At 43.8% G+C, this 20,241-nt stretch overlaps 1 protein-coding gene across 1 annotated transcript in view; it reads right to left on the reverse strand.

The window, feature by feature from the left end:
• Window positions 1-2,433: 2,433 nt before the first annotated feature.
• LOC109925475 (synaptotagmin-A) overlaps window positions 2,434-20,241 on the reverse strand; it is a 55,919-nt gene continuing 38,111 nt past the window's right edge. Inside the window, exons 6-7 of the mRNA XM_048607472.1 lie at window positions 17,966-18,083; window positions 2,434-2,528 (exon numbers count right to left, since the gene is read on the reverse strand). Of these exons, the coding sequence (XP_048463429.1) occupies window positions 2,434-2,528; window positions 17,966-18,083 (213 nt within the window). The remainder of the gene's footprint in view (window positions 2,529-17,965; window positions 18,084-20,241) is intronic.

Genomic DNA, 20,241 nt, shown 5'->3' on the forward strand with positions numbered 1-20,241 from the left:
GCCCCCTGCAGTGCCACAACGATGCTACCCGAAGGTTGCAGGAACAGCAACTCATATTCCGCTTGGGAACCCTGCAGCCCAATGGTATCAATGTGGACTTCACAAGCTTCAAAATCCCCCCTCCCCCTACCGCATCCCAAAACCAGCCCAGCTCATCCCCGCCTCCCTAACCTGTTCTTCCTACCACCTATCCCCTCCTCCCACCTCACGCCCCACCCCCATCTCCTACCGACTAACCTCATCCCGCCCCCTTGACCTGTCCGTCCTCCCTGGACTGACCAATCTCCTCCCTACCTCCCCACCTACACTCACCTTTGCTGGCTCCATCCCCGCTTCTTTGGCCTGTCTGTCTCCACTCCACCTATCTTCTCCTCTATCCATCATCTATCCGCCTCCCCCTCTCTCCCTATTTATTTCAGAACCCCCTTCCCCTCCCCTATTTGTCTAGGCCCGAAACGTCAGCCTTCCTGCTCCTCTGATGCTGCTTGGCCTGTTGTGTTCATCCAGCTCTACACCTTGTTATCTCAGATTCTCCAGCATCTGCTGTTCCTACTATCTCTGGGACTATAACCTGGTGTCGTGTGATTTCTGACATGTAGGCCAGACCAGGTAAGGACATCATATTTCCTTTTCTGAGGGACATTTTGAATCAGACGGATGCTTACAACAATCAATAACAGTTTAATAAGAAACAAAGTACTGCAGATGCCAGAAATCTGATACAAACACGGAGATCTCAGGAGAAACTCAGCAGGTCTGGCAGCATCTGTAGAGAGAGAAACAGTGTTAATGTTTCAAGTCTGGTATGATTTGTCTTCAGAACTGGTATTTAACAAGGAGAGCTACTGAATAGTAGTTCATCTCCATTAGTGCTCTATTGGTCCAGATCTTAAGAACAGAATTTAAATTTCACTAGCTGCTGCAGTGAGAATTGTACCTATGTTCCCATAGCATTACCCTATGGTTTTGAGTTACTATGTACCTATGATTCCAAAGCAATACCCTGTGGTTTTGAGTTACTAATCCAGTGACATTTGCACTCCACCACCTGTTCGAGTGCAAAGAGATAATTGGGCATAAAGTTTAAGTGGTACCGTTACACGTCAGCAGGGCAAGGCTTCCAGGATCTATCACAGCCAATATGGAGAATGAGCTTGTGCTGTTGGCATCACTCTGTATCACACTGTGGCCATCGAACCAACTGTGCCAACTCAACCCAGTCCACGTCCTTGTTATTATTCTCTGGAGGCTAAGAGTCAACTGGTGTGTGATTGGAGTTAGATCTAGGTCCACATAAAATTAGAATTTTACCAGGATGTTGCCTGAGCTAGAGAGTTGGAAGAGAGATAGATAGACTGGGGTTATTTTTCTTGGAGCAAAGGAGATTGAGAAGGGACATTATAGAGATGGATAATATTATGGGGGTAGTGTGGCACTCCCTCAGCACTGACCCTCCGACAGTGTGGCACTCCCTCAGCACTGACCCTCTGACAGTGTGGCTCTCCATCAGTAATGCACTCAGAGTGTCACTAAGTGTCCATTCCAGGGATACGCTGATAGAGAACTTAAACCCACAACCCTGTGACTCTGAAGTGAGTGCTAACCACCAACTCTCATCTGTGCTGCTAGGGACTGCGCAAATTCCAAAAAAATGAGGGATTGAATAAAAGACTCTAGCTCCCATGACAATGTCACTTTGGCAGTGGCAAAAAAGATCTGCCTTCATTTTTAGAATAACGGTCCCTGTTAAATTCACTTTAGAAAGCAAGCAATTAATTGAAGTAAAAGCAAAGTATTGCAGATGGTGGAGATCTAAATGAAAGCACTTTATTGTGTTTAGGTGACGCTTTGTTAAAGATTATGCAAGGGCACAGATGTATCATGTTAGACTCTCAAGCAGTTTAAAAATAAGAATTTGAAACAGGAGTATTGAATTAAAAATGATCAACATGCCAGGACTTGAGGCTATAATGTTCATCATTCCTACGAGCAGCACATAGTGCATATAACTCACAGAATAACGAGGAAGTGCTTTTCCTGAAACCAAGGCACATGAGTCGATATTTTCCAGCTTCCAGAAGACTGTGTGTTTTTACATTACAAATGAAATACCAAATGGTTTGATACAAAATTTAATTTGCACAGATGCTAGATTATAGTTATGTTTCATGAAAAAATTTTAGATATTCTTGGAGATTTTACACATTGTAACGAAATAATATCTTTAAAATGCAATGTACCAAGATAGTTACAAATCTGAGCTCTGCGTAGAGAAGGTTGAGATAAAATACAGTATGGATATAATACACATATTGTACAAACATACATCATTATCGAAGGCAACTTCAGCCATCATGTCTGTGCTTTGAAAGAGCTAACTGAATAATCCCCACTCCTCTGGTCTTTCTTCATAGCCTCGAAACGCCTTCCTTTTCAGAATGTGTCTGAACTCTGGGAGCATGATGCTTTGTTCGTTTCAGCACACAGGGTGAGTGGCAGGGTTGCAGAATATTTGCCCAGGCAGCTACCTGCAAAGGAGCACACTGAGGAGCTCAGGCATGAAGGTGCAGCGAGATGGTGGGAGTGAGCTTCTGATCCTACAGAGTAATGTTGTAGAAGTGCAGAGGAACTTTGAAATTCAGTAGAGGGTGTGAACGCACGCTGAAATAGTGCAGCCCCTAAATTTGACCTGAGCAAGCATCTGGCGAGTGAGGAAATTAGTGTCAAGGGATTTGGTGAGATAAGGTCAGGAGGAGGCCATTCAGCCTGTCACATCTATCATGCATGATGTAGGAAAATGACACAGTTTATGAAGTGACAGAGTCAATGGGAACTCAAAAGATCTTTTCAGCTTCCATTTGTATTGTGAGGACCGCCCAGATCGACAATCCTTAAGTGGTCAACCCAACATTGAAGGTTGACATCTGACACCTCCTACACTCTGGAGATGGATTATAACTCAGGGTGACCTTCTGACAGACTACTGAGGGTGCAATGTGCATAAACACAGGAGAAAGAGCCAAAATAGACAATTCCTCAGCCCAAGACCTGTCTATCCTGATGTATCCTCTGGCAATCCTCCTCAATATGATTATGTCTGACCTTCTGTCTCAACTCTACCTTTTCACCTCTTCCCCAGATCCTTTGATTCTGTGACAGACCAAAAGTCTCTTCATCCAAGCGTTAAATTTATTCACCAATGAAGCTGCCACAACCATCTTGAGTACAGAATGACAAAAATTCTCAAGCCTTTGAGTGATACAACAGTTACAGAACTGAAGAAGGCCATTCAGCCCACTGTGTTCTGAGGACCGTTATTACTGAGGACCGTTATTTCTGAGGACCGTTATTACTGAGGACCCGTTATTTCTGAGGACCGTTATTACGGAGGACCATTATTATGGAGGATCAACCTCCATCTGCCATTTCTCCACCCAAGTCTCCAGCCTATCTATCCTGATGTATCCTCTGGCAATCCTCCTCAATATTCGCAGATATCCCAATCTTTGTATCATCTGCAAACTTACTAATCAGACCACCTACATTCTCTTCCAAATCATTTATATATGTTACAAACAACAAGGGTCCCAGCACTGATCCCTGTGGAACACCACTGGTCACAGATCTCCAGTCAGAAAAACACCCTTCCACTGCTACTCTCTTTCTTCTATCACTAAGTCAGCTCTGGATCTATCTTAACAGCCCACCCTGGATCCCATATAACTTCAGCTTTTATATCAGCTTGCCAAGAGGGACCTTGTCAAAGGCCCTGCTAAAGGCATCACCACATAGACAAGATCAGTCACCCTGCCCTCATCATTCACCTTTTGTCACTTTCTCAAAAATCTCAATCAAATTTGTGAGACACAACCTTCCTCGCACAAAGCCATGCCATATTTATCCAAATGTGAGTAAATCCTTTCCCTTTGAATTTTCTCCAATAATTTCTCTACCACTGATGTAAGGCTCACCAACCTGTAATTTCTCAGATTATCCCTGTTGCCCATTTACACAAAGGAACAACATTGGCTATTCTCCAGTCCGTAGGGTCCCCTCCTGTGACTAAAGAGAATGTAAGGATTTTGTACAAGGCCACCAATAATTTCATCTTTTGCCTCCCTCCATATTGTGGATAGATCCCATCAGGTGCTGGGCACTTGTTTACGTTAATGTTTTACAAACCACCCAACACTTCCTTTCTTACATTGACATGCCCTACAATATCAACATCCCCCTCTCTAGACTCACCATCCACCATGTCCTTCTCTTTTGTGAATGCTGATGCATAGTATTCATTAAGGACCTCATCCACTTCCTCTGGCTCCTCACAGAAATTTCCTCCTTTGTCCTTGTGCGGACCTACTGTTTCTGTAGCTACACTCTTGCTCCTTATATGCATATAAAATACTTTGGGATTTTCCTTAATCCTGTTTACCAAAGACATTTCATAGCCCCTTTTTGCCCTCCTAAATCCTTGTTTGAGTTCTTTCCTGATATCTTTGATTTCTTCAACGATCTGTCTGTCTTCAATTTCCTAAACCTTAGGTATGTATACCTTCTGTTTCTTTTTAAATAAGCTCTCAGTTTCTCTTGTCATCCAAGGTTCCTGAATCTTGCCATCCTTATACTTCACTTTCACAGAACATACTGGTCCTGAACTGTAATTAATTGGCCTTCAAAAGATTCTCAAATGACATACATGGATTTACCCTGAAACAGTCACTTTTTTTTATTTATTTGTGGGATGCGAGCATTGCTGGCTGAGCCCAGCATTTATTTCCCGTCCCTAGTTGCCCCTTGAGAAGGTGGTGGTGAGCTGCCTTCTTGAACTACTGCAGTCCACCTGCTGCGGGTTGACCAACAAGGCCATTAGCGGGGGTAATGTAGACCTTCACCTGGGAACCAGTCTTATCCCTATCCAGCAGGGCTGTACAAAGATCATTATCTACCAGGCTGTGCCACCACCCTCTCTTTGCTGCCTCACACTCATTCTAACTGTGTGACTGCACCCACCTTTCCCTAAGGTTCAACGTCTCATTGTACTCAACACCTTTCCTCAATGGCTCTTACCCGCCTCATCCTCCCAAACTGCTAAGCCTTCCTGCCCTTCTGTGATTCCTACTCACTCACTTGGGGGACTCATAATCATTTTTGCCCCTGCCTGTGCCACCACTAAAAACTCTGCCAGCCACTTTAATCCAACAGACACATCAAAAATAGGAGCAGGAGTTGGCCATTCAGCCCCCTTTGAGCCTGGTCCACCATTCTATACAATCATGGCTGATCCTGCCAACTCAGTCCCCTGTTCCCGCTTTCTTCCCAAACCCTTGGACCTCTTTTGCCCTAAGAACTATATCTAACTCCTTTTTGAAACCATCCAATATTTTGAACTGAACTTCATTCTGTAGCAGTGAATTCCACAGGCTTCCCTCTCTCTGGGTGAAGACATTTCTCCTCATCTCAATCCTAAATGGCCCACCCCATATCTTTAGACTGTGATCCCTCCTTTACGCTGTCTGGTCCTGTCAGAAGTTAATTGGTTTCTATGAGATCCTCCTTCATTCTTCTAAACTCCAATGAATATAGTCCTAACTGATCCAATCTCTCTTCATACATCAGAGAAATCAGACATAGAACATAGAACATGGAACATAGAACAGTACAGCACAGTACAGGCCCTTCGGCCCACAATGTTGTGCCGAACTTTTACCCTAAACCTATCTAACCTCCACCCCTACCTTATACTATCATCCATATGTCTATCTAATAGCCGCTTAAATAGCCACAGAGACAGGCATTCCATCACCAAGTCACTCCTTAATTCCACATGGAGAGTCCTTGACACTTAAATGCTCCTAATGAGGCCGACTCCACTACCCTCTCCGGCAATGCATTCCATGCCCCTACCACTCTCTGAGTAAAGAACGTACCTCTACCTGGTCAATATCACTTTGCTCTTTATGGGATTTTGCTATCAACATGTTAACTGTCACCCTTCCTAAATTACAACAGTGACTAGCCTTTGAAAGTACATGATAAAAAGTTTCAGGACATCATGAGTTAGCGAAAGACTTTGTGGAAAAACAGGCTCTTGATGCAGCACCGAGTTGCAGCTGGTTTCTCCTCCTGGGCAGATCACACACTCTAAATGCCAAAGTTTGACTTTCAATTTCAGGAAATGCTAACAGTTCTTATATTTTGTAAACTGCTGATCCCCCTCAGCATCTTAGTGATTGCCAACAACTCAACTGTCAGTGCAAGACAGGACTGTATCAATTTGTGAAATTGTTTTCTCTCTGCCTTGGCAGCTTTGTCTGTTCAGTTCTCCTTCCAGCATTAAATACTTTATTAGTTTGCATTTTTCTTTTAGCTGGGGGATTGTTGTGAGTTGTAAAAATTGTAACCTAAAAGAATGTGCAACAAATACCAATTTGAAGAAATCTCTGGTGTTATTGATAATTAATCTAAACTGCAGGAGTTCCATTTTCACCCAAATGGTTTTACTTGTTAACATTCAGTAACTTGCTTCAACATGTTTGGCCATTTAGTATTTCCATTAAATTAATCTGATCCAGTCTGATCTCTAAAGAGAACACAGATCTGTCAAACATATGCTTTATGACCAGGAGGAGGCCATTCAGCCCCTTGAACCTGTTTTGCCTCAATAAGGCCAATGATAATCTGATAATCTCAATTCTACTTTCCTGTCCACTCTCAAACTCTTTGACTCACTTATCAATCAAGAATTTGTCTAACTCGGCTTTAAAATTATTCAATAACCACCTGGTCTCTGGGAAGAGAATCCTACAGCCCACAACCTTTGGAGAAAAATAATGCCCCTTATCTCTATCTGAAAGCCCCTTATTTTTTACTCTGGTTCTGGTCTCTCCCATACACTGCTACCCCTACGCTGTTAAGCCCCCTCAGGATCTTATAGGTTTCAATAAGATCACCTCTCCTTCTTCTAAACTCTAATGGCCATAGGCCCAATCTGCTCAATCTTTCCTCAGGAAACTATCCCCACATTTGCAGAATCAGTCAAGTGAACCTTCTAATGTGATTATGTCCTTTCTTTAAAAAGGGGGTCAGTGCACAACACTCTGGATGTAGCTCCACCAATGCTGTGTGCAACTGCAGGAAAACATCCTTATTTTCACATTCCATTCTCCTTGCAATAAGTGACAATGTTCAGTTTGTCTTTTTAAACACTTGCTGTCCCTGTGTATTAACACTTATGTTTTCATTTGCCAGCTCACCCTGATCCCTACATAATGCAGAGTTCTGCAATAACTCTCAATTTAAATAATATATTGCCTTTCTATTCTTCCTGCCTCAGTCGACAATTGAATGTTTTCCGACGTTATATTCATTGTGCCAAATTTTTGGCCATTCACTTAACCTATCTATATCCTGTTGCAGACTCCTTATGACCTCTTCACAACTTAGTCTCTGACCTATCTTTGTGTCACCAGCGAATTTTATCCAAGTTATTGATGTGGATTGGAAACTGTTGATCCCCATGGCACTGCACTAGTTACATCTGATCAACCTGAAAATGACCCATTTATGCCAACTTTCTGTTTCCCATTAGCCAACTAATCCTGTATCCCTGCTAATATGTTACTCACTAACTTCTGAGCATTCATTTTTTACAGTAACCTTTGATGTGTCACATTGTAAAACGCCTTCTGGAAATCTAATCACGCAGCACACTAAGAGATGGGAATCATAAAGTCACCGAACGAGTAAACAAGAACGAGACTAATGCTCTGGGTTTGAATTTCAGTGTGGCAGATGGTGAAATTTGAAATCAGTAAATTAAAAGTTTTCCCTGAGAAGGAACACTGCCCCAAAGCCTCAACACCATCTACAAGGAACAAGTTAGGAGTGTGATGGAATACTCCCCACTTGCCTGGATGGGTGCAGCCCCAACAACACTCAAGAAGCTCGACACCATCCGGGACAAAGCAACCGCTTGATCGGCACCACATCCACAAACATCCCACTCCCTCCACCACCAACGCTCAGTAGCAGCTGTGTGTACTATCTACAAGATGCACTGCAGATATTCACCAAAGATCTTCAGACATCATCTTCCAAATACATTATTACTTCCATCTAGAAGGATGAGGGCAGCAGATACATGGGACCACCCCCTCCTGCAAGTTCCCCTCCAAATCACTCACCATCCTGACTTGGAAATATATTGCCTGTCCTTCACTGTCACTGGGTCAAAATCCTGGGACTCCCTCTGAAACAACTCTCTGGAGTGTCTACAGCAATTGGACTGCAGCAGTTCAAGAAAATGGATCACAAATGATTTGTCAAAGGGACAGTGAATAAGGGTGAACCCGACCAGTGATCTCCATATCCCATAAACAATCTCTGAGCTATGTTCCCTAAACTAATATGCTCATGGCTCAGGTAATATAGAGAGAATTATCTTTGAAGTTCTGCTTGATAATTTAGCTGCTAGCAGCAGATATTCCCAAAGTAGGGTCTCTTGCTGGCCCTATTATGCCATGGTGCTAAGGTGAAACAGGACAGTTGTATCCTAAACCAGCAACTGTAACTGTCGCTGAGGAAATGCAATGAAACTGGGCAGGTAGGACAGCCTGCAATCCAGCTCCTGGCCGCAGAGCATTGCTTTAACACGCACATCATCACAACACTGCATTCACCACCATTCCCTCACATCATCACAACACTGCATTCACCCCCATACCCCCACATCATCACAACACTGCATTCACCCCCATACCCCCACATCATCATCGCACTGCATTTGCCCCCATACTCCCAGAATATCACAGCACTGAATTCAACTCCATACCCCCACATCATCACAACACCGCATTCACCCCCATACCCGCACAATCATCTCGATACACACCCTGTACTGCTGTAGAAACTTTGGCCTCAACCTCCAGCCCTTGCATTCATCCATACAACGTGCAGGAACCTTCAACATGTTAGACTTATAAAGTCATACAGCTTCAGTCCAAACAGTCCATGCCGACCATAATCCCAAACTAAACTAATCCCACCTGCATATGTTTGGCCCATATCTCTCTAAACCTTTCCTATTCATGTACTTATCCAAATATCTTTTCAACCTTGTAACTGTAACCACATCTACCACTTCGTCTTGCGATTTGTTCCACACACTAACCACTCTAAGGTTGCCCCTCATGTCCTTTTTAAATCTTTCTCCACTCACCTTAAATATATGCCCCCTAGTTTTGAACTCCCCCACCCTGGGGAAAACACCCTTGTCATTCACCTTTTCTATGCCCCTCATGATTTTCTCAACCTCCATAAGGTCACCCCTCAACCTCCTGGGCTCCCAATCCTTCCAGTCTACTTTTATATCTCAAACCCTTCATTCCTGACAACAACAAGAACAAAAGTTGCTGGTAAAGCTCAGCCGGTCTGGCAGCATCTGTGAGGAAAGTCAGAGTTAACGTTTTGGGTCCGGTGACCCTTCCTTAGAACTTCTGTTTTTGTTCCTAATTTACAGCATCCCCAGTTCTTTCAGTTTTTATTGCCGAAAACATCGTGGTAAATCTTTTCTGAACCCTCTCTAGTTTCATAATATGATTAAAGCTGTGAACATGTTCACATAACCGAGCTGGCAGCACATATTGAGAAGGGTGTTAAATAGCATTTTGGAAGTGGGGTTGAATTGATAGTGGAACAAGAGCACAGAAGCAGTTCGAGATGAATCACTGGTTAGGGCTAAACTGAAGTATTGTGGTCAATATTAAAACAGACACTTTAGAAAGAATATCTAGACTTTGGAGAGGATGCTGATCTTCAGTTCTGGGGAAAGTCTGGAGAAGCTGGAATTGTCATCCCTAAAGGAGACAGGGTCAATAGGGAGATTTAACAGGCTGTTCAAAATAACCTTTAAAATGTTGCAAACACATGCACAAAATAATGAACTTAGGGACATAGGAACAGGAATAGGTCATTCAGCCCGAAAAGCCTGTTCCATCATTCAATGGGATCATGGCTGATCTGTGGCCTTTGGCCCAGATCCTGTAATAGTTTTGCTAAACAAAAATTTGTCTCGCTCAGAGTTAAAATTAACACTGATCCAGCATACACTTGTGGAATACAGTTCTGAACCTCTACCACCCTTTGTGTTCAAAATCAAGAAAGCTAGTGAAATGCTGGTCTTATATCTAGTGCAGTACAAGAATGCAGAAGTTATACAAAATCCTGGTTAGACCCCACTTGGAGACTGTGAGCAGACCTGGGCACCACACCAAAGGAAAGACATATTGACCTTGGAGAGAGTACAATGTAGGTTTACAAGAATGATACCTGTACTTCAGGGACTAAGTTCTGAGCAGAGTTCATACAAATCCTGTTTTCTCTAGAATTCAGGAAGTTAATGGGTGATCTGAGCAAAGTCTTGAGATATTAACAGGAAAAGACAGGCTTTGTAAAGAGAAACTATTCCCACTGGTTGGGGATTCTAGAACTAGGGGCATAGTCTGAGAATGAGGGACAGACTGTTCAGGAGAGATGTTAGGAAGCATTTCTACACACAAAAGGTAGGAGAGGTTTGGAACTCTCTTCCAAAAAATACAGTGGATGCTGGGTCAGTTAATTTTAAATCTGAGTGAGATACATTTTTGATAAGCAAAGGTATTAGGGGATATGGGCCAAAGGCCACAGACGCCATGATCTCATTGCATGTCAGAACAGGCTTGAGGGGCAGAACGGCCTACTCCTGTTCCTATATTTCTAAGTGTGCAATGTATGACATGGACCCAGGCTGCCAGGGTCTGGGGACAGTCCTCTGGAAAGAGTCCTCCTCTGCACTACCCCCTTGCCCAGGACCCACCCCGTGTTCAGGTTCTGCCCTTGACCAATGCCCAGGGGGTACAGTGGCCTTTTCAATACTGCAGTGCTCAGGGACTGCTGGTCTTTTAGTGGATATTCGATGAGCGACAAACTGTTCCAGGAATGGCACTTGTGAAGTGGGGCCAGACCAGATAGTTCTGGCCTACGTGTGACTCCAGACCTGCAGCAATGTGGTTGACTGTTAACTGTCCTCTGAAATGGCTGAGCAGATCAACATTAAGGGCAATTAGTGAAGGTAACAAATGTCAGAGACACTCACAACCCATGAGAGAATTGACATTGAGGTGGTTTCAGTTACAGTTTCAGTTTTGGATGTGGTTTCAGTTGTGGTTTCACTTTTGGTTTTGGCTTCAGTTTTGGCATTGGTTTCCATTTTGGTTTTGGTTTCAGTTTTGATTTTGCAAAGCCCTGTGGAGTGGGACTTCCACCCAACAGCTTTCAACTCCTGAAGCAGAAGTGCCACCCACAGAGCCGTGATGGTGATCAAGTGTAGAATTGAAGAGCTCATTTCTCTACAGTGCAAGAGGGATGTGATACAGAGTGTGCCGACAGAAAGGAGATTTGATTTTTTTAGTGTGATTTATGATGAGCCAGAATGCTCATAGTCCCTCTGGCTGGAGATGGTTATGGGATTTGTAAAGTTTTGTGATGAACTGCAGTGCTTCTGATTCTTAATGACTACTCCCTAGGCTGGAGTGGCCTGTTGCTTCAAACCCATTTACCAGAGAATTCATCATTGTTAATCTTGCCACTGATTAGAATTCATCAGGAATATGATTGTGTTAAAATTTAAAGAGCTACGAATAGACTATTTCAAATTATTGCTGTGTGTTATATTGTCATTTATCACTGAATTTTTTTTTGACTTGTTTTTCTGATAATACTGAGGAGGGATTTTATACATTAATGATGATGAAGAAGGTCATTGTAAGTCCTTATGGCTCCTAAGAATCTTTTGATTAATTGATACTAAGTTAATTTCCTCATTGGGACTAATACCTCAGAGTAAATATTCCGTTGAATATTCAAAAGAGTGATTAAAATTGTGTCAGCGGGAAAACTGGAGTGAAGAAACTTCTCTTTTTTATTCATTCACAGGATGAGGGTATCACTGGCCAGGCAGCATTTATTGCCCCATCCCTAATTGCCCAGAGGGCAGTTCAGAGTCAACCACATTGCTGTGGGTCTGGAGTCACATGTAGGCCAGACCAGGTAAGGATGGCAGTTTCCTTCCCTAAGGGGCATTAGTGAACCAGATGGGTTTTTCCCCAACAATCAACAATGGATTCATGGTCATCGTTAGACTCTTAATTGCAAATATTTATTGAATTCAAATTCCACCAGATGCCATGGTAGGATTCGAACCTGGGTCCTCAGAATGTTGTCTGGTCTCTAGATTAACAGTCCAGTGATTATACCACTAGGCATTGCCTCGCCAAGAATGCTGAATGAGATTACAAAGATAGGGAGGGGTGAGGCCACAGAGAGGTTTGAAAGTAGAGGGATTGCAAATTTCAAAGTTAAGGCATTGGAGAACTGCGTTGGAAGAGATTACTGTCTTCTGTCTAACCCCTATCCTCCCAATGACGTCACCTTTATAAATATGGCATGTCTCAGCGTGCAATTAAATAGTTTTAACAATGTAAATCATAGGGCAAGACTTGGCTGAGGCACATAGTGTCATACAGCATGGAATCAGACCCTTTTGTTCAACTCTTCCATGTTGACCAAACATCCCGCTCTGACCTAGTCCCATTTGCCAGCATTTGGCCCATATCCCTCTCAACCCTTCCTATCCATATACCCATCCAGATGCTTTTTAATTATTGTAATTGTATCAGCCTCTGCCACTTCCTCTGGCAGCTCATTCCATACATGCACCACCCTTCTGTGAAAAGGTTGCCCCTTACGTCCCTTTAAAATCTTTCCCCTCTCACCTAAAACCTATGTCCTCTAGTTTTGGACTCCCCTACCCTGGGAAAAAGACCTGACTATTCACCCTATCCATGTCCCTCATGATTTTAGAAACCTCTATAAGGTCACCCCTCAGCCTCTGATGCTCCAGGGAAGAAAAAAGCCCCAACCTATTCAGCTTCTCCCTATAACTCAAACCCCCCAGTCCCATTTGAAGAGAATAGTTGGGATTAATCTCACACAAATATGTAAACTAAAGTAAACCCCCAGTTCATTGACAAAGCCATGATCATGCTGTACTCAATAGCAGCTAGATATTTTTAAATATATCCATCTATGTGTGTATGTTTATCTCATCTTAAAAGTATTGTGTACAATGTGTACTTCTTATAAATATCAGACTCAGCTCCTGCTTCACTTTCCCCAGCATCCATTCTCAATCACATCTCCACTGTGGTGAAACTCTTCAACATGAGCAATGGCACGGGAGGTCACGCTGCAGTTCCTTTGCATTTCGGAGTGTGAAAGATGTTCCAACATGGGAGAAGGCAGGGCAACCACTTCCTGATTGGTTTTCCCGTCCTAGTCCTCGGCATCAGAGCAATGCATTTTGCACTTGGCCAATTGGTTTTCTCAGTCCAACAGGAACCGACTTCAGAGTGAGTCACTTCTCTACAAGAAATAGCTGGGCATTGATCGTGAGGGGACAGGTCATGAGAAATACATCTCCATTTTAGCCAGGCTGGATCAGTCTGATGGATCAGTTGTTAATTTTAAATCTGAGATACATCATTTCTACTAAGCAAAACTATTAAGGGATCTGGGCCAAAGGAAAGTATATGGAGTTAGGTCACAGGTCAGCCATGATCTCATTGAATAGCAGAACAGCCTCAAAGGCCTGAATGGCCTATTCCTATTGCTATGTCCTGTGTTCCTTTGTTCCAAGCATTGATGCCTCAGGCCCCAGTTTAAACCAAGAACAATACTACAAGACAAAAACTGGTTATTAATTAAACATTTCTATTGAGTATGGTTGTGATTGGGAAAATGTTCTTTTCTGAGATGGTCTTGATGCATATGTTTTGAGAATGCTTATAGATGTCACTTGCGTTGGGAATGAAGGATCCAAGGTTTTATTAGGGTTTTGTTTATTAAAAGCAGAGGGAGGGAGACAGACAGATAGAGACAGACAGAGAGAGACAGAGAGAGAGAGAGAGATAGCAAACAATAGAGGAGGAAACAGTGTATTGTCATAATTTAGAAAATGCATCAGCTAATTTATACAAAGCAAGATCCCACAAAAGACCAATGTGTTGATGGCCAGAGAGAGTGGTTGGAACCTGCTAGGGCAGTGGTCAGAAATCTGGGACAACCCTGTGAGAAGATGAGGGAGGTCTTTCTTGATGTTTGAGGCTTTGTGATGAGATTCTCACTTGGGAGCAGTAAGCTGCCTTTATTGCCCTCATTAACATGGAATCTCACCTGATTACCATGCAGTCTCCCAATCTCCCTCCCACTGGATAGAAAGTAGACGCTGGATATTCCCGACGTGGAAGTTAGAGCAGGTACCTGGTGACTCCAGCTCACAGCTCGCACCTCTACACCTTGGTCTGAGACACCAGTCACCACCCTCCCAGGGCACATTTACAGGCAGAAGCCCCACACAAACCACTGCCCCCCTCACCCACCATGATTCTCGTCATGTGTGCTCACTAACACCAACATGAGGGTGGATTGATGATGGCAGCTGGTTCACAGCTATCCTGCATAGAGGGTAACTTGTCTACTCCACTGAATCAGCCCCTCAGACCAATCCCAGTCTCACAGCCTGACACCTTCATCTGACCAATAAGAGCACGCTTCCAGCTCGATCCTCCAGCTGGTAAATTAAATCACGGCTCATGGCTGATCCACATCATTTGCCGAATACACTTGCCGAACAAATAATCTGTCACACTCTGTCTGAAAATTTTCTTTCACTCACCCAGTAGACTCAAACCTTAATGACTTGCCTCCATGTAAGTGCTTACTTTCCAAATAAATTCCTTTCCAGCCCCTCTCTTTCTCACCCTAACAGCATATCCTCCCATGCCTCACTCCCTCATGTGTTTATCCAAATACTCCTTCAATGAACTGACCACTTCCTATGTGAGTCACAGGCACATTCTCATAGAATCCCTACAGCGTGAGAGCAGGCCATTCGGCCCATTGAGTCCACACTGCCCCTCTGAAGGGCATCCAACCCAGACCCAATCCCTGTATTTCCTATTGGCTAGCCCACCTGAACTGCATATCCCTTGACACAATGAGCAATTTAGCATGGCCAATCCAGGTAGACTGCATGTACCTGAACTGTGGGAGGGAACTGGCCCACCTGGAGTAAACCTGGACAGGCAGTCCCCTGAGGCTGGAATTGAACCCAGGTCCCTTGTGCTGTGAGGTAGCAGTGCTAACCACTGAGCCACCGTGCTGCCCCCATTCACAATCCGTACAGAACCTTGTCCTGAATTCCTGATTGCATTTCTAAACTATTCATTCACAAGATTTGGGGGTTGCTGCCTGAGCCAGCATTTATTGCCCATCCCTAGTTGCCCCTTGAGAAGGTGGTGGTGACCATGTGCAGCAGGTTGACCCACAATGCTCTTAGGGAGGGAATTCCAGGAATTTGACCCAGTGACAGTGAAGGAACAACGATATATTTCCAAGTCAGGATGGTGAGTGGCTTGGAGGGGAACCTTGTTACTGAGTATCTTAGGTTCGTGAACCATCTCGGAAACATGCTCCATGTATCTTCCCTCTCAAACCGTTTTATAATTTTCCCGGCTGCCCTCTGATCTCTCTTTTCCTCAGCTCCAGCCTCTTCAGTCTTTCTTGAAAGGTATAATCCCTCCATTCTGGTATTATCCCAATGAAACCTTTTGACAGCTGCTCCAGTGTCTTAATATATCTGTGTAATTGTGGAGTTGGGAAGCCAACCCCATGCTATATCTGTCTGGAGGTATTTGACAGGGATAGTGTCAAGGAGGCTTCACTCTGTATCTAACTCCATGCTTTACCTGACCTGGGAGTATTTGATAAAGACATTGTATAAACAACAAAGAGCAGTACCAAACAGGAACAGGCCCTTCAGCCCACGAAGACTGTGCTGACACATGATGCCTTTCTAAATCAAAAACCTTCTGCCTCTATGCAGTCCGTATCCCTCTATTCCCTGCCTATCCATGTATCTGTCAAGGTGCCTCTTAAACGTTGCTATTGTATCCTCCCCCTCCTCCTCTGGCAGCTCATTCAGGTACTCACAACACTCTGTGTAAAAAAAAACCTGCCTCTCCCATCTCCCTTAAACTTATCTCCTCTTACCTTAAACAAATGACCCCTAGTAATTGACATTTCTACCCTGAGAAAAAGACTTCGACTATCCATTCTATCCACACCTCTCATCATTTTGTAAACTTCTACCAGGTCATCCCTTATCTTTCAACGTTCAACTGTAAACAAAGCAAGTTTGTTCAATCTCTTCCTCATTGCTAATGGCCTCCAAACCAGGCAACATCCTGGTAAATCTTTTCTGTACCCTCTCCAAAACATCCACATCCTTCTGGTAGTGTGGTGACCAGAACTGTACATAATATTCTAAATGTGTCCCAATTAAAGTCCTATACAGCTGCAACATGACTTGCCAATTTTTATACACTATGCCCCGGCCGATGAAGGTAGGCAAGCCATATGCCTTCTTGACCATCTTATCCACTTGTGTTGCCACTTTCGGGGAACTGTGGACCTGTACGCGTAGATCCTCTGTATGTTGATGCTACTGAGGGATCTGCCATTTACTGTCTACCTCCCTCCTGCATTAGATCTCCCAAAATGCATCACTTCACATTTTTTCTAGATTAAACTCCATCTGCCATTTCTCTGCCCAACTCTGCAGACTATCTTTAGCTTGCTGTATCTTCTCGCCATCCTCCTCATTATCCACAGCTTCCCCTGTCTTTGTGTCATCTGCAGACCTACTAATCAGGCCACCTTCTATTCATTTCTATATATTACAGACAATAGGGGTCCCAGCACTGATCCCTATGGAACACCGCTGGTCATAGATGTCCAGTCAGAAAAATACCCTTCCAGTGCTAACCTCTGTCTTCTATGGCTAAGCCAGTTCTATATCCATCTTACCAGCTCACCACAGTTCGCATGTGACTTCAGCTTTTATATTAGCTTGCCATGAGGGATCTTGTGAAATGCCTTGATAAAGTCCATATATAGACAACATGTCCCACCCTGCCCTCATCAATCATCTTTGTCACTTCCTCAAAAAACTGAATCAGGTTTGTGAGACACAAACTACCCCGCACAAAGCCATGCTGCCTACCGCTAATAAGTCTATTTTATTTTCAAATGTGAGTAAGACCCTGTTGCTCCTTATATTCGTATAAAATGCCTTGGGATTTTCCTTAATCCTATTTGCCAAAGATATTTCATAGCTCCTTTTAGTCCTCCTAATTCCTTGTTTGAGTTCTTTCTTGGTATCTTTGTATTCTTCGAGGGCTCTGTCTGTCATCAGTTTCTTAAAACTTACATTTGCTTTTTTCTCTTTTTGACTAAACTTTCAATTTCTCTTGTCATCCAATGTTCCAGAATCTTGCCATCCTTATCCTTCATTTTGACAGGAACACGCTAGTTCCAAATTCTAACCAACTGGCCTTTAAAAGATTCCCACATGCCGGATGTGGATTTACCCTCAAACAGCTGCCCCCAATCTACGTTCCCCCAGCTCCTGCCTAGTATTGTGGTTGTTAGCATTCCCACAATTTAGTACTTTCACCTCAGAACTACTCTTATCCTTATCCATAAGTTACTTAAAACTTACAGAATTATGGTCACTGTTCCCAAAATACTCCCCCACTGAAACTTCGATCATCTGGTTGGGGTCATTTCTCAGTACAAGGTCTGGCATGGTCACTTCCGTAGTTGGATTATTTACATACGTTTTCAGAGACTATGGCCAGTGAGACTCAGAAGAAGAACAGAAAGGGAGAGGTTACTGAACATGGAAGGACTGGCAGTCTATTTTAATGCACAGAATATGATAGGGATGGATTAATCACGTTCAGTGTTACAGTGCTTTATGGTGTCGGATTTAGAAGTTGCAATTTAAAAGGATGTTATCACCCACCTGATAAACCTCCCACATCCATTTTCTTCAGGTTCTTTGCTTCCAGAATGACGACTGTTAATTTTCCAGCTGTTGGGACATAGCGAAGAGAGAAGCAAATGTCGCCCAACTTCTCCTGCTGAGAGCGCAAACAAACAGGTAGGCACAGATTTTAGGATCACATCAATAAACCATGGATCCATTCCATCGCTTCACCGCAACAATTACACTGAATCCTGATCACCCACCAGCCCCTGTGCTCGTTAATCCACACAGACCCCTGGCTATGTCGCTTCAATTTGGTTTTCTTCTGGATGGATCTTTGGGATCTGTCTGTGGCAGGGACTTCTGAAACTGAATGCTGGGAATGGTGTGGGATGCCGATCGCTGTGGGTGGACCCTGGGAGAGGCTGTGCAGCTTCAAGGGAACATTGGCTCCAGGTCCACACATCTCGATTTTAACAACAGGCTCATCCCTGCTTTCTAAACCTTCCACAGCCTTGCCAATCCCCACACCCCATTGTGTCCTCCTGTCTGACCATCCTCCAGGATCTGTGCGCACTCCCACACGTGGCCACTTCTCACCACACACTGTATCTGAGTAGAGAGCTCATTTTCATCTCTCTCTCTCTCTCTGAAGCAGATGATTGTGCGTTAAGTTCTACTCCAGACATTTGACTGTGACTGGCACCTACCAGGGGGGCGATGGGTGACCTGTGTGGGATCTGTTAGTTGTTCCCCCAAAAATACATCAGGGCAGTGCCCAATACCACTGGTGCAGGATCACACTGGGTCATTCCATTACCCCAGGGTGAGGTCAGTGCTGGAGCCTGGGCATGTGGAATTCAGGAACAGATTCTGGGAAATTTGATAGATGTGAATTATTCCTGTCATGGCCAGTGATAGAATTGGGTGAGCATCGAATGAGAGGGGAGCCATGGGATAGGGTAGGTAGTTAATTAGGCAAATTAGGGATGATATGGCAAGAAATCTCACAAGGTCTCATGGGGAGAAACCCCCTGTGAAACCCAATAAAATTGACACAAAGTCAGAATATCACAAGCTTCAGCTCAGAATTTCTGATGGCAAAGGCCTCAAACCTAACAGCCAGCTCCCGGTCTAAAGGGCAACAGCTTCCCTTCCCTCTCTCCTCCCCGTCCCCATCCCTCTCTCCTCCCCCATCCCCCTCCTGTATACATCAGAGACTTGGACAACAGCAAACTCAAATTCCTGGAGAAACATCACCTCCACAGAATCCTGCAAATCCATTGTCAGGATCATAGAAACATAGCAAATAGGAACAGGAGGAGGAGGCCATTCGGCCCTTCAAGCCTGCTTTGTCATTCAATATGATCATGGCTGATTATCCTATTCAGTCCCCTGTTCCTGCTTTCACCTCCATGCCCTTTGATCTCTTTAGCCCTGAGAACTATCTCTAGCTCTAAGTTGAACAAATTCAATGTTTTGGCCTCAGTTGCTTTCTGTGGCAGAGAATTCCACAGGCTGCCCACTCTCTGGGCGAAGACATTTCTCTTCATCTCAGTCCTTATATGACTTACGCCATATCATTCTGCTCCATACCTGCTTCATTCTCTCTATTTCTTTCTCTCTTACCCTTTCTAGCATTCCTTCTTTCATTTTCCCTCTCCCTTTCTCTACGTAACATTCATACTTTCCTCTTTCCTTCTATCATATGTTATCATGCTCTCCTTCCCTGACTTATCTCCTTTTCTCTCTCTCACCGCCCCCCCATCTTCCTCTCCCTCTCTCTTTCCCTCTCTATCTACTTTTCTCTCTTTTCCCATCCATCTCCCTTTCTCTTTTACACTATATTTCTCCCCTAAATCCCTAACTCTCTTGCAGTCCATCACAATGCTGCAGCGGCCTCTCTCATTGGCTTTTGTCATGGCATTCAGTCCCGGCTGCTAATATTTTTCAACGTCTCACCAGACCTGTGCAAGCTCGTGCATGAAAAAGATTAATTTTTATCAAAGCTGCACACTGATAATACTGCCCGTGATAGCAAAGATGTGATTGGAGCTGTGCCCTGGCAGGGTGTGTTGACTGATTGAACACAGTGGTTTTAAAAATGCAAAACAAAATTCAATCTGAGAGGCTTATTAATAATAGGACAAAAAAAACAAGTCAATGGGCTTGTCTTTATGTTCCTGTCAGAGGATTCCAGCAAAATTTCACTGTTATTCTCAAACAATACAGGATCTCATTAGTGGCCTCTTGTTAAGAATTTAGAGTCAGAGCCATACAGCATGGAAACAGACCCTTCAGCCCAAGTCGTC

This window comes from Rhincodon typus, chromosome 18 (assembly GCF_021869965.1).
Source record: "Rhincodon typus isolate 14 chromosome 18, sRhiTyp1.1, whole genome shotgun sequence".
NCBI lineage: Eukaryota > Metazoa > Chordata > Chondrichthyes > Orectolobiformes > Rhincodontidae > Rhincodon > Rhincodon typus.